The sequence below is a fragment of the Halichoerus grypus genome, chromosome 4 (genome assembly GCF_964656455.1).
Source record: "Halichoerus grypus chromosome 4, mHalGry1.hap1.1, whole genome shotgun sequence".
NCBI classification, from domain to species: Eukaryota; Metazoa; Chordata; class Mammalia; order Carnivora; family Phocidae; genus Halichoerus; species Halichoerus grypus.
In genome coordinates, this window is record NC_135715.1 from 129584419 (window position 1) to 129599717 (window position 15299).

General features: G+C 35.4%; 1 protein-coding gene and 1 long non-coding RNA gene across 6 annotated transcripts in view; one reads left to right on the forward strand and one right to left on the reverse strand.

Annotated features, from left to right (window-relative positions):
• The window catches only part of LOC118534498 (uncharacterized), a 265028-nt gene that overhangs the window by 74486 nt on the left and 175243 nt on the right, over positions 1–15299 (forward strand). Inside the window, exons 4-5 of one of the 5 annotated variants that reach the window (XR_013447200.1) lie at positions 5830–5928; positions 9129–11349. The exons of 1 other annotated variant lie outside the window; for it this stretch is intronic. This is a non-coding gene — a long non-coding RNA (uncharacterized LOC118534498). Of the gene's footprint in view, positions 1–2834; positions 2940–5829; positions 5929–9128; positions 11350–15299 lie in introns of those variants that run through there. 3 more of the 5 variants (XR_013447198.1, XR_004916708.2, XR_013447199.1) reach the window with 3 other exon arrangements.
• Positions 1–15299, reverse strand: part of SCN9A (sodium voltage-gated channel alpha subunit 9) — a 173892-nt gene that overhangs the window by 29141 nt on the left and 129452 nt on the right. Inside the window, exons 18-19 of the mRNA XM_036090406.2 lie at positions 9115–9235; positions 593–747 (exon numbers count right to left, since the gene is read on the reverse strand). Of these exons, the coding sequence (XP_035946299.1) occupies positions 593–747; positions 9115–9235 (276 nt within the window). The remainder of the gene's footprint in view (positions 1–592; positions 748–9114; positions 9236–15299) is intronic.

A 15299-nucleotide genomic window follows, 5' to 3' on the forward strand; every position in this document is an offset into this window, starting at 1 on the left:
CAAGATGCTTCATAAGCTGACACTGCCTATCTTTGTCACAGTACCTGTGGCCACCACTCTCCTCCCTGTATTTGCTCTTCCTCCAGCGTCACTTTCTACAACTTGGAAACTTTTAATTTCCTGAATACCTCATGATGTTTTATGCTTCCTTATCACTGTACACTTGTTCCTCAGCCCACCCTGTCTGGCTGGAAAATACTATTCATCTTTCTAGATCTTGTAAAACATCAACTACTTTTCTGAAATTTCAAGCAGACAATTGTTCATCTCTTGCTATAGAGCTTTATCAAGTATATTCTTCACTTACAAACACATTCCAGTTCTGTAATCCCTTGTGCCTCTCTCCCCAGTGCTCTCTGAACTCCTTGAGAAAAGTACCTGGATCTTATCCACCTTTGCAATCAAGGAAGCAAGAATAATGCCTGGCATGTAGTAGTGCTTACTAAATATTTACTGAACTAAACTAACATTTTGTCCTAGTACTAATCATAGGAATTCACTTTTAGGTAAAACAACTTTCATATTTTTATCCTCCAACTCATTTATTAAAAATACTGACTCGGGTGATTGCTTTAGGTGTCATATAACTTACCAGAGCACCACTGCTGAGCAGGATCATGAGAACAATAAAGCTTTCAAACCAACTGTGTTCAACTATTCTGTAGCAGGTTTTCCTGATGTTCCACCAGATTTTTCCTTTTCCTGACTCTATGTCAAGTTGGCAGCATGGGAACCTCCGCACACAACCTGACAAGAGAGATATACATATAAAATATTGATATTCAGAATAAATAAAATACTTATGCAAAGCTTTCCCTATGATGTCCCTCAACTGAATAATTTCTAACACTTACACTGCAGCTTGTCAATTATTTCTAACTTAAAATGCATTTTGTGCTTCCTTGATTTCTCATCAATCTCTTCCTAAGTGTTAAAACCACTTATTTTTTTCATTATTGCAGTCCTAATGCTGTGCTGATACATGATGAACATGGAATGAATGAATATTAAACTAAAATCTGAGGACAAAATGCTTTTCAAGACCTTCTTTGCTGATAAATTAATTTTCCTTGATGTGGATCTCATCTACAGTTTTCTGATGCTTCCACTGTATTAAAAAAAAAAAAGCTCTTCACAAAGCTTCAGTTCTAGATAATATTAAGAAAATTGGTAGAAGTTTCTAAAATTATGTTCAAAAGAATTTGATCTTGATTAGAAGATGCAGGTAAAACTGTTTCGAGTACTCTATGTTAAAAACAACTCTACCTTTGGAACTCTAGGTGTAAAACATGCTGCTATGGTAAGCTGAGGAACATTTTATTTACATTTTAGGTTTATTCATTCATTTCTCCATTAAACATTTATTATCTTTTATATACTTAGCTGTGTATATAGTTTCCTCTCCTCGGGGGATTTATTTTTGGTTTCGGTTAGGTAGATAGAGATAGAAATAAATGACTATAGCTGGATACGTCAACTAAAATCACATATATAAAGGGGTTATTTTGGAGCATGGAAAAAGTCTACCTCACCTGGCTTGTTTGCTGAGGAGAGACTGGAAGAGGCTTTGTGGAAGAACTGGAGCCTGAACTGAGTCAAAGTCTTAGCCAAAAAGAGTATGGGTGGAATTCTAGGCCAAGAAGGAGCAAAAGGTATTGTGCATAGGAATTATAAGCAGTTCAGAATTGTGATGAAAGCAAAGTGTACAGAGGCATGGGGGAGAAATGAGGTTAGAGAAACTGGTCAGATTATGGAAAGCATTTTCCTCCACATGAAGGAGTTTGGTCCAAATCCTATAGATGTTGAGGAGTAAGTGAAGTGTTGTTAGCAGAGAATGATATAGGCAGATGCAACTTAAGTTGATGTCTCCAACAGCTGAATGGAGGAAAGTTGGAAGAGAAGAAAAAAGAGGGTGGAGGTGTAGGAAGATTCAGAGCCAGAAAACCATTTAGGATTCTGGTTCAGTAGCCTTAACAAGAGGGATAGGTCATGGCAACTCTAGTTAGGAACTATAACCAGGGCTTGATGATTTTCTAGAGTAAACTTAACAAGTAATGCAGGAAATGTTAATAAAATATATAAAACAGTAAAAATGTCATATTTGTAGCCATGACACTGGGAATAGCAGAAAATTTTGAGGAAGTATTCTTTCATTATTCAAATTCTATTATCTGAGATTTGCAGACATCATTAATGAATGACTGAAGTTCTGACATATAGTTTCTTTGTCTCACTTTAACCTTACTGATCAACAGAAATGAAATTACCAACCACCCTTCAGGTTAAAAGCATACATGTTCATCAACTGCAATCATTGATTATCTATAAATGCAAAATTTTGGTAAAATTTAACAAAAGCATTGTGTGAGAATCAATGAGTTACATGGAATGTGCAATAACGAATATTGCTTATATTATTATTTGCAAATCATGTGCTACACACCCTTTATATCAGTAAAATTTATAGTAAACTGATGTACATATGCATACTCTCTTTTTCTTGGAGAACTGGTTGTTAAACATTCACCTGTACACCACAAGGACAGGTGGAATAAGAGAAAAACTTTGAAGGAGATGGAGACAGAGTAGAAGTAGGAGAGATGTACAAGGAGCTACAGTAAAAAAAGTCAGGGAGTAAAAAGTTTCATAAAGGGCTGGTGAACAGAACCATGACCAAGAAAGACCCAGAAAGATTATGACTGAAATTTCAAAAATTAAATTTCAAAAATTAAAGTTGATTTAAAAAAAAACCAACCACAATTACTGGGAAGAAGAGGAAGAACTGAAAAAAGAGAAACTACAATTAATTGATCTCTTAAAAATTTTCCTTTCAGAACGACTGTGTACTCTTCGTGGGAATGTAAACTGGTGCAGCCTCTGCAGAAAACAATATGGAGGTTCCTCAAAAAGTTAAAAATAAATACCATATGATCCAGTAATTCCACTAGTGGGTACTTACCCAAAGAAAATGAAAACACTAATTTGAAAAGTTACATGCACCCCTATGTTTATTGCAGCATTATTTACAATAGCCAAGTTCATTGATAGACAATTGGATAAAGAAGATATGGTGTATATATACCATGGGTTCTTACTCTACCATAAAAAAGAATGAGATCTTGCCATTTGTGACAATATGGATAGATCTAGAGGGTATTCTGCTAAGTGAAATAGAGAAAAACAAATGCCATATGATTTCACTTACATGTGTAATCTAAAAAACAAAACAAATGAATAAATAAACAGAAAAAGCAGAAACAGACCCATAAATACAGAGAACAAACTGATGGTTGCCAATGGTGGAGAATGAGGGGATGGGCAAAGCAGGTGAAGGGCAGTGGGAGGTACAGGCTTCCACTTATGAATTAGTCACAAAGCATAGGGAATACAGTCAATGGTATTACACACAAGAGCATGGTACGGTGGCAGGTGCTAGCTACACTTGTGGTGAGCATAGCATTACATATAGATTAGTTGAATCACTATGTTGTACACCTGAAACTAATACAATATTTTGTGTCAACTACACTTCAATAAAAAAGAAATCACTGAAAAAAAAAAGTTCTTCCTTCCAGTTAGAAGGAAGGTAAAAAGGGGGGAGAGCACTTTTTAGATACTTGTTTCAGAGGTTTGCAAGGTAGGCATTTTAAAAAATAATTTCCTTTTTTATAAAACAATATATTTAATTAAAAAATATTGAGTTTAACAAGTAATAACTTCAGAGAATCATAAAGTGTATGCCCTGAAACACAGAACCAGAATTCTTTTGAACTACACTGTTTAGGCAGTATCTTATTATGGTTCCTTTCATGATTCTAAAATGAAATTAGTTCATTGGCCCAGGTAATATGAGGTACACCCAGCACTTTGATTTCCAGCACTATAGGAATGTACCAAGCTATGTTTCCCACCGCCTCCCCCTGCAACCAAAGTCTCTGTTGTTTTTGCTATTGTGTGTATTTTATGTGTTCCTGTCCTTTCTCTCTGGAAGCTTTTAAGCTCCCAGAGGGCTAAAACTGCGTCAGTTATGCCCTTTGTTTCTGCTCACGGTACTTACTATAGTCCTCTACATATATAGTTTAATGGGTCATGTATAGTTGACTTAAAAGACGTAATTCCCCCCCAAAAATATTCTAAAATAATCCAAGCATTAGTAATGATCTGAAAGTTCACATCTTTGCAAATTCTAGAATTTACAAAAAGATTGGATGAACAAAAAACAAAAACAAACCCAGGGTGAATAGAAAATATACATATGCCTTCATTTAACCAACGTTAAATTATAGTTAACGTGACCTCAGATCTGAATGAATTCACCTTCACAGTATTTAAAACAATTACCTTACATCTCAAATGTATTTAATAAAGTTAGAATGTTTTATAAAATGATGTGGGAAAATAGTAAAAAGGTAGGACCAAAAATGGACTCCCAGATTATCTCTTCCTGGGCAAAAGAAAACACCAGAAGGAGTGAAAAAATTTAAGATGGAATTATTTTTTTTTATATCAACTTAATGCTTCAGACTTAAGAATTTATCTCAATATAAAAACAAATATCTTGTACAGAACAGAATCTATCTGCCTCAAGTATAATTACCAGAGGAGAAAGTTTCCTTTTAAGATTTTACTATCTGAGATTTATTTGTGTCAGTCTTAAAACTGAAGAGAAATATTACTCATAAGATTGAGGTAAGAAAAGGGACCCTACGTTCTAATTAGAAAAGTAAACCTTTTATCTGCGATGAAGGTTGATAAATATTGCTCTCGGGATTTATCACATCTCAGAGAGTTTCTCACTCTTATTTTGAAGCAAGAGTGTTCGAGTGCTTGTCTGGCTTTTATGCAAAGGCATATCCTAAGAGATTTCCAACCTAGCTGGTTAGCAATGTTATCACATCTTCTTTTTTAAAAGGACTATTAATTAAATGTAAACATAACAGAGAACCTCTCAAGTATTTTAATGGGTCCCCATGGGTAAAAGTTATTTCTTTTGGGTGGTTTCATTAATTTGTTCTCGTGAAGCATTTCATAAAGTCTATACTGTGTTTCATCATGTTAAACCAGTGTTCCCAGCCCCCACCGCACAAAAAAACTAACCAACATCAACCTCTTCCAAGACAGACTACCTATTAATAAAAATATAATAGCATAATCAGTATAATTAACGTAAAAATTGATAAGGAAAAATAAGTCTTTTTATAACTTCTTAAAAAATTTCTACATCTTTTAAAACAAGTGTTTTGTCCACATTTTCTTTAAAAAAAAAGACAAAAGTAGGAACAAGTGAGTTGTTATTGTGTTCTTAAAGTTAGAATTAGTTATTAGTTATTTTATAGGAAATTGAATTCAGAACATTTTGGGGGGAAGTTGAGTTGGTTCCTTCTACCAAATTAACAGAAAATACATTATTTTATGGAAAAGAGAGTATCCTTCTCATAACTTAATCCTGATTTTGTAATTTACTAATTGTATAATCCAAAAGGAGTATAATGTAAAACCAAGCAGAATCAGAGTTCTGTCACGTCAAGTTGTCATGACACGCAGAAGTAAGGCTAGTGAAGAACAGTGGCAGATCTAGAGAAGGAGCCCGGTATCTTGAATTACAAAGCTAATGGAACAGAACTAAGGAAAGGCCTGGCATAAGAGGGAGGAGGAAAGGATGCAAGAGAAATATGATGAAAATTACTAAAGTGATAGTTATGAAGTTGAAAAGGATTAACGGATGTGAGACAATGAACAACAAATCATTTTGGTGTTTGTTCTTCAGTGAAAACACAGCTCCTCTGATGTAACTCTCACACTCCCTATGATTTTTCTGCTGCCTTTCAGGTAACAAAAATCTCTGGAGGCCAAATGCTGCTCTAAACTGGCATTGGTTCTAGCTCAGCTCTTGTAGACCTATCACAAACTGGTAAGAGTCATTTCTATGTAAGTGAATGAGTTCTCAATTTCCCATCCTGACAACCCCAATCATTTTGAAGTCATTATGAGGAAGACATCTCCCAGTGTGAGACCCCAAATTTGGAATCGTTGTTGACTCTTTTTTCACATTTTCACATTGGAACCGACATCCAATCTATCAGCAAATTCTTTTAGCTTTCATTTCAAAAGCTACTCAGAATCTCTTACTTTCACCTGGATTACTGCAGAACATCCAAGAATTCACCCAGCATCTGTCCTTGCTATCCACCTATTTACTCTTAAGATGGCATGTTGTGAGACTTTTAAAGGAGGTCTTTATAATGTCCTTAAAAGTGCTTATGTTCTGGCCTTTACTACATCTCTGACCTCACCTTCTACCAGTCTTCCCATCATTCTCAATCTCCATACTGGCCCCTTGACTTTCCTCAAATATTGTGCTGCCTAAAATACTCTTCCTTCATACCTTTGCATGGCTCACTTCAATTTTCTTCAGGTCTCTGATCAAATGCTACCTTTTTGGAGAGGCCTTCCTGACCACTCTATTTATGTGATAGTAGGTTCCTACCCTTCAACTATTATATTCCTCTTTTCTTTTCACTTCTCCATAGCATGTATCACTTATCTGACCTACTAAATATTTACATATGTATTTGAGCAAGGGGCAGTGTTTTTTTCATTGCTCTATCTCTCTCCGGTGCTCAGGCCTAGGCCTAAAATACAGAAGATCTTTAATGATTATTTATTAATTGGATGAAAGAATGATTAAGTGGATAAATGGTGAGAGGCTCAGCAAATTGGCTGTCCTGTTTGATTTATCAGGCTGAGCCTCTTAGCCCAGCAGGTCCAGTGAGTATAAAGTTCCCAGTGGAGCACAGCTACTCAAAGTGATGGGACTCACAGATGTGTGTTTCCTCATAAATTTTCTTGTCTTTTTTAAAAAAAAAATATGTATTTGTTGATTTAAATTTTTATTGAGGGAGAACATACATTTAGCATAGTACACCAATTATAAAGATACAGATTGATATACTCATATAATAGTCACGTAGCTCATGATATAATATTTTAAGCATCCAGAAAGCACCCCCATGTCCTTTCCTAATCTGTACCCTCTAGAAGTAGCTACTGGCCTGACTTCTATCTTTGTAGGTTGATTTTGCCCATTCTTCCTCCACATCCCCAGCTTTACTGAGGTATAACTGACAATTAAAAATTGTATATGTTTTAGGTATACAAATTGGTAATTTGATATTAAGTATACATTATAAAATAATCACCACAATCAAGCTAATTAACAGCCCGTCTTCTCACACAGTTACCAATTTCTTCCCTGTGTGTGTGGTGAGAACATTTGAGATCTACCCTCTTGGCAGATCTCAAGTATACAATACAGTATTGTTAAGTATAGTCACACTGGCGTACATTAGCTCTTCAGAATGTATTTACCTTGTGTAAATGAAAATAAATTTTGGTCCTCAGTAAATTTTCAGCAGTCAAGGCCAAACACATCTGAAAATGTGTTTTTATAATATCTCCTAAACACTAGACTCAATTTAGAAGTTACGCATAACCTCAAAGGAATCACATAAATATTCGCATCAGTGCTTTGTAGGACTAACATAAACTTTTTATGTAGTTTAAGCTCAATAAGACAGCACTTGCAGAATGAAATAGCTTAGCATTAATGCTTTCTGTAGAAGGTTTAAGTTTTCCTAAAGCCCTTTTCTAATTTGAAGTCATAATCTGCTTGATAAACTTTCTAGTTATCCTGGAATTTTAAGTTAGGGTCATTCATAAAATGGGTAGAGGAAATCTTGGTAGCATCTGTACAAATTTAATGGTGTTAATAATTTATTGAGAAATAGGCAACACCTGATGAAATTCTTAAATGCCTTTAATATGAACACTTCTATAGGAAACTCTGTGTTTTGCTCATGGTACTAATTACAGCAAACACAAAATTTCTATCAATTGTTATACTTGTTTGTTTCTCACATAAAATGGAATTTAGCTTTGTATTTAAAGAAAATTCATGCGCCCATTATAGTTTGGTGATATCTTTATTTGACAGGCATTTTGCTAATGGCATGAGTGCTAGAGGAGGCTGGTTGAGAAAAATTATAGAGGATGAACGCAAGTCAATGATATCTACAAAAAATACTGATGCTGAGAGTAAGAGATAGTAAGTCATTAGCATTAACACTATGCTATCATAGCTTCTCTATAGAATTGTTAACAAAATATTTTTAAAAATAAAAAAAAGGAAAAGAAGGATGTTAAGAACTGTGGTAATTAATTTATGTTATCTTGTTTAATCTCCTTGCTATCCCTATAATTCAGATGGGGTTGTTATACCTATTTTATAGATGAGGTATCTGAGATACAAGATTTTCAAAATGTGCTCAAGGTCTCAGAGAGTTAGAAGTAGACCAATTAGAACTCATGTTTATCAGGCTTCAAAATTTGTGGTCTATGTTATTATATTATACTGCAACTCTAGTATAGGTTTGTGTTTTTACTTGAATGACACCATATTCGATTAGAAAATGCTGTACACTTCCATAGTTCAAGTTCAAAGTTACTACTTTGAATAAAATCGCTGAAACATTTCAGAAGTAGTAAGTTCAGTAAGTCAGGAAGTGAAAAGTAATCAAAGGAGGTGCTGTTAGAAAAGAATAGACTGAGGTGCAAAGGGTTTTACATGCTATGTTAAGGATTTCAGGTTTTATCCTATAGACCAATGGTTCTCAGCTTCTAGTGTGCATCAGAATCCCTGGGAGGAGGCAGACCCTGTCCAGAGTTTCTGATCAACTTGTGGTTTCTGTAATCAATGTGGGGCTAGAAAGGAAGAGGTCAGGGCTGACTCAAAAGTCTTTAGCTTGAGAGGCAGGATAGATCATGATGTCACTAAATGAGATAAAGACCACAAGAAGCTATGGATTTTATGGGGGAGAACTCACTAAAGTTTGTTTTAAACTTATTATACTTGACATGTTTTAAGGCAACCAGTGGAGATGACCAACGGGGAATTATAGGCATATCTGGAATTCAAATGTGAGGTCAGGGGTAAAGATAATGACTTAAGAGTCAAATAACACAGAAATAGATGTCCGAGCTCTAGATATGGATATAAGATAAAACCCCAAATACCAATAAATGGATGGCTAATGAACATCTTGATTTTTCTCTTACCATCTGTAAAACAGGCCTCTGGCTCATCTGAATTTACAGGTTCAGCCTCCGCTTCTTCTCCTTCTCCTGGCAGAGGGTTATCAACTGTGCTGCACTCAGAGGAACTCGACCGATTCAATCTCTAAAAAGAAATTCACCACCCCACCAGACAGTTCATTTAGGGGTCATTCAAATCTTATATTCAAGCCATATTCAATAATCAAAGTCATGCAAAGTGTTATGAAAAAAGATTAACAGTATGATGGCCATAAAAACGTATAAACACATATTGAGGTCAGGTAACCTTACAATACATCTATGCTTGATCTTTCTATCTACACATCCTGTGAAAAATAAATTTTATTATTTTTAGTATGCTAACAAGTAAGTATTTAGACAGAATTAGCATAAGGTATTTTTTGTAAAGTATAATATTTGCACAGTATTGGCCACATTTTTATTGTTTTATGTTTAATATAAATTTGTGTACACCAATAATTATTATATTCAGATAACCAAGACCCTAGTAGAAATAATACAAGTGCCAAACTGCCAATGCCTGAAATACTTGAAAGATCATATCTGACAGTTGGCGGAAAAGCTTGTTGATACTTAAAATTAAAAAAAAAAAGAAAGAAATTAGTGTAAAATGAAATCCAAACTTATTTGTTCTATTATCTCTTGGATTTAAGAATATGAACCAGGATGATATAGATAGAAGGCTTTTGATCAAGACAAAAAAAGTCAGATATTATATTGGAATCAAAATGCCGAAGACCATAGTAATTATTTCATCCAACACCACCCATTTTAGTATAAAATTTCAGGATATACTTGAAAAGATCATAAAGTATTATTTATACTGTCAAAAAACAGTGGCTACCAAAGTGAGTACCACATGCAAACTCTGAAACAAAGATTCAATGAAATTAAACATGGCAGACTCACACATGACAGGAATGAATTCATTGTCATTATGATCATATAATTGATCATAACACAAGCTTTTCCCGCCCAGAAATTTATGATCAAACATGATGTTTACAAACATACACATACACAGAAATTTTTAGAAAAAATACATACAGCAATTGTAGCAAAACTCTGTCAATTTTTCCTAATATTGCTTTATAAGGGGTAGAGCAGCACATCAATGGAAGAGTTCATTTTTCATTCTCATTTGCTAAACGACATGTGAATATTGAAACTAGTAGTTATTACAGCACATGCTTCCCTTATTAAGATTACAGCTTTACTATTTTTTTAGAATAGTTCCACAAATACAAGTGCTAAAAGTAAGGAAATACTCATTTCCATTAAATTGATTCCTTAATCTATTAATTTGCATTAATATCATAGGCCTAATCTGAAATATTAATTTTTAGAGATTTACTGGGAAGCTAAAAGTGTTCTTTATGGGTACCACATTCTCAGTGCTATTATTATCACACATTATTCAACATCAGTAAAAAAAAAGGCATTGATACATTATTGTACGTAAGGAATGATGTAAGCAAAGTTCTTTATAATGAGAGTAAAGAATTATGAATACTCTAATACTCATAATTTATTGACATCGGGGCATTATTCCCACCAGGTCAAAGAGTTTTATAATAGTATCAGTTATGAACAGTATCCCTATGAAATGTCATTTGATTGAATTCATCTAAAATGACTTGAAAATAAAGAAAATAGAAATTAATTATAAGACTGAATATATTTAAGGTTTTAAAATATACATTACTCCAAGAAACAATGGGGAAATGTATAATTACTAATAGGCCCTACTGTGCCAATTACCACAAAAACTAATTTTGAGTATGTTATCTTTTAAAAGACTACAGTTATTTGATGCCCTCAGTTCTTGACTTCTTAGCTGCATGTGGACTGTCACCAGGGAACTGAAAGACAACGTACTATAATTCTGTGGCGATGAGATCAAGACCTTCAAATGTGAAAAATGGGTTATTGCCCTGGATTTTGAGGCAAAGCAGTGGGAGAAACAGCTGAGAGAAAGAATGCAAAGCACTTTCCTGCTAGTAGCCAAAATACTGACAACTAGCAAATAGTTCTCATGGTTTCCTCTAAGGTGGTAACAATTTTTAAATAAAATGATTCTAATTTGCAGAATGCCTACTCAGTCTAAATTAATGAAAACACCTTCAACCTCAGTATTTGGTTTTCTCACTGAGCATTAACAAAGAAGATATGCCGAGTTAATTTGTAAGCAAATAAAATTAAGATGATTATATAAAGTATATTTTGTCATTTCTGAAACCTTTTATTTTCGTAGCTTTTATGGCAATTTTTTGTCAAGTAAATTCAGAGTTTGGCTCAAATTTTATATCATAAATGACAGTTATTCAAGATAATTCCTCATGAGAACAGACATTATCAAAATATTTAATATGAACTATAGTTTGTATCATAAGCCAAATTGCTATGGCTTTTTAGAAATTCAAGTTAAAATGTTTTTAGGAATTCTGTGTTTTCCTGGGGATGCATGAAGTATTCACAAAGTAGCTATTTTAGGACTGTATGTAACATTAAACATTTATGTGCATGCCCTAGTGATGTAGACAGTTCGGTTCTAATCTATTCATCCTTTAAATTTAATATTTACTAAAGTGGAAGTTTCTTTAACAGGGTCCAAAAGGATGCTTTTAAGTAGAAAGGCTAACATCTATAATAAAAACTTTCTCTTAAAGGGAAATGCATTTTATTCTCATAGCAGGTGTTGCTATATTTAACTATTGAATTTTCTTATTTTCTTGCTTAGTACCCAGAGAAGATCATGTCAATCATTAGAATCATTTTACAAAATAAATTATATGATTATTGTCATATCTATAAACTCAATCATTTGTAATTTAGTTTCCTTTCTTGTAACATTGAAAATTGAAGAATTATTAGAGTACACTAAGACCAGTGAAATAAATACTTTAGTGTAAAAAATTTCCCTTTCAATATTACAAATATGCTATTTTGTAATTTTTGCATGGATTTTATTTTTAATGAAAAGTGAAATATACTTTTTGTCTATTACATGGCAGCAAAGATTTTTTTTTTTACCTTTGACAGCCTAATTTTTTTTTAACCTTATATAGGCTGTAAACATAGGATCATAGACCTAAACTCATTAGCATTAGGAATAAGAATATGCCATAGACAGCATTCCTGCTTTTTTATTGAATAATATGGTATTGCCTGTAGGTACTTTCTAAAATTTTGTCTTTGTTTCTTTTAGGCAAAATCTATACACTTGATTCAAAAATTTTAAATGTGTAAATAATATATGGTAAAAAACAAAAGTCCTTTCCACTCACTCCCTAATTCTATCACCTTGAGGTACCTACTATATACACAGTATGTATGTATATGTATACACACACACACACACACACACATACATATATATATATCTTTCCATATTCTTTAATGTGTATCCATAAAACACTGAAGTAGTTTTGAAACATTCTAATCTTGATTATAAATGATAGCTATCTAAGAAGCCCCTTTCAACTACTGAATATACGATCAGGTTAAGATGGTGGAGTAGTAGGACCTTCTGTTTGCCTTGTCCCTTGAACACAGCTAGATAAATAGCAAATCATTCTGAACACCCAGGAAATTGATATGAGGACTGGGAGAACAAACTGCACAACTAGAGGGAGAGAGGAGACCACAACGTGGAAGGTAGGAGGTGTGGAGATGTGATTTGGGGAGAGAAGGATCACAGGTGCTGCAGAGGGGAGGGAGCCTTGATCACAGAGAGTGGGCAGAAAAACAGAGGGAGAGAGAGAGCAGTGCACAGGGGACTGCACAAGAAAAACACTACCCCAAAACCTGTGACTGGGAAAACAAGAAGGGTTGATTGTCGTGAGATTTTACAACCACTCGAGCTCAAAAACCAGAGTTTTAGAAGTCTGCACTGTGGTCGGTGTGGAGTCTGGTGGGCACAGCAGTGCTCCTGTGGAGAAGAAGGACAGGAGCCCGGGAGCACATGGCATGATTAGAGGATCCCCTGGGATGCACTGGAAGAGACAGTTTCCCCTTCTTGGTGTGCATCTGGGAAAGGGAGCATGACCTCTCAGGGGAAAAAAGAGCCAGTGGATGTCATTGTGCTCCCATTCCTTAGCATAGGGGCAGAGACACCTGCTGAGGGGAGCTAACCTAGAGGCTGGGTTTTTGCTGTGCTTTACACTAAACTCCAGTCTCCTGTGTGTTAGTGTGACCGCCCTTCTGAGACAAACTGGCACCAGTCCCAGCACAGTGAGACCCTTCCCCCAGAGGACCAGCTCAGGTCTGTGCTACACCAGGTCCCTTAAGTTTGGAGTTTTGAAACTCAGCCAATGTGTCTTAGATAAAACACAGGTGCACTGCATTGCTGGGAGGAAAGGCAGCATGGATACAAACAGGGTGAAGCCAGGGATCTGAGGGAAGCCTAGGACACATGAGGGGAGATTGTTCACTCTTCTGTGAGGGCTTCCTGGACAGCGGTGGGCAGGAATGCCCTGTGCAGGATGAGCCATTTTTCGCCCCTGCCCATCAGCATGCACTTTTAGAGAGCATAACAACACCAACAGTGGAGGCCTGAACCACTTACATCAACCCCTGCCCCCCTGTGCTCTGCAGGTGCCTCTTTACTAGGGTTAAGTGTGCCTGAGAACCAGAGCAGTGAGCCCCTCTCCCAGAAGACCAGCACAAATCCCTGCATGCACCAAGTCTACTGACCATAAAGTGCTGCAGAGCTTTGGCTCTATTGGAAAGAGGATCTGGCCTCTTTTAACAAGCAGACCAGAGCACACCAATTTAAAACTCACCACACACTGGACAAGATCCAAACACATCCCACTGCAGGCAGGAAGTAACTCTGCAGAAGACTGACCTGAGGGAAAGAACAGCCAAAACAGAGCAGCAGAGTGCACACAGCATACAACAGAAACACTTCCTAAAGTGCCAGACCCTGGACAGTATATGATCTCTTTTTCATAAAGCCATTACTCTCAGGAGCAGGAAACATAAGAAGCTTTACTAATACACAGAAGAAGACAGACACAGATTTTAAAACAACAATCATAAGGATACTAGCTGGGCTTGAGAAAAGCATAGAAGACATCAGGGAGTCCCTTTGTGCAGAGATAAAAGACCTAAAAACTAGTCAGGCCAAAATTTAAAAAAATGCTATAATGGAGATGCAAACTAACTGGATGTAAGGATTACAAGGATGGAAGAAGCAGAGGAACAAATAAGTGATACAGAAAATAAAATTATTGAAAATAATGCAGTTTAAAATAAGAGGGAAAGACAAATATTGGATCATGAATGTAGACTTAGGGAACTCAGTGACTCCATAAAGTATAATAACATTCACATCATAGGAGTCCCAGATGAAGAAGATGGGGAAAAAGGGAGAAGGTATATTTGAGCAAATTGTAGCTGAAAACTTCCCTAATCTGGGGAAGGAAACAGACGTCAAATGCGGAAGGCCCAGAGAACTCCCATCAAAATCAACAAAAGCAGGCCAACACCAAGACATATCACAGTAAAATTTGCAAAATACAGAGATAAGGAAAAAATCCTAAAGCAGCAATGGAAATGAAATCCCTAACTTTTAAGGGAAGACAAATAAGGTTAGCAGCAGACCTAACTACAGAAACTTGACAGGCCAGAAGAGAGTATCATGATAGATTCAATGTGCTGAATGGGAAAAATATGTAGCCAAGAATACTTTATCCAGCAAGGCTATCATTCAGAACAGAAGGAGAGATAAAGAGTTTCCCAGACAAACAAAAACTAAAGGAGTTTGTGATCACTAAACCAGCCCTAAAAGAAATATTAAAGGGGACCCTTTGAGTGGGAAAGACCAAAATTGACAAAGACTAGAAAGGAATAGAGAAAATCTCAAGAAACAACAACCTAACAGATAATACAATGGTACTAAATTCACATACACCTATAATGATTCTGAGTATAAATGGACTAAATGCTTGAATCAAAAGTCACAGGGTATCAGAATGGATAAAAAAAAAAGAAAAGAAAACAAGACCCATCTATATGCTGCCTATAAGAGACCCATTTTAGACCTAAAGACACCTACAGATTGAAAGTGAGGGGATGGAGAACCACTTATTATGCTAATGAATGTCAAAAGAATGTCAAGTAGCCATACATATATCAGACAAACTAGATTTTAAACCAAAGAC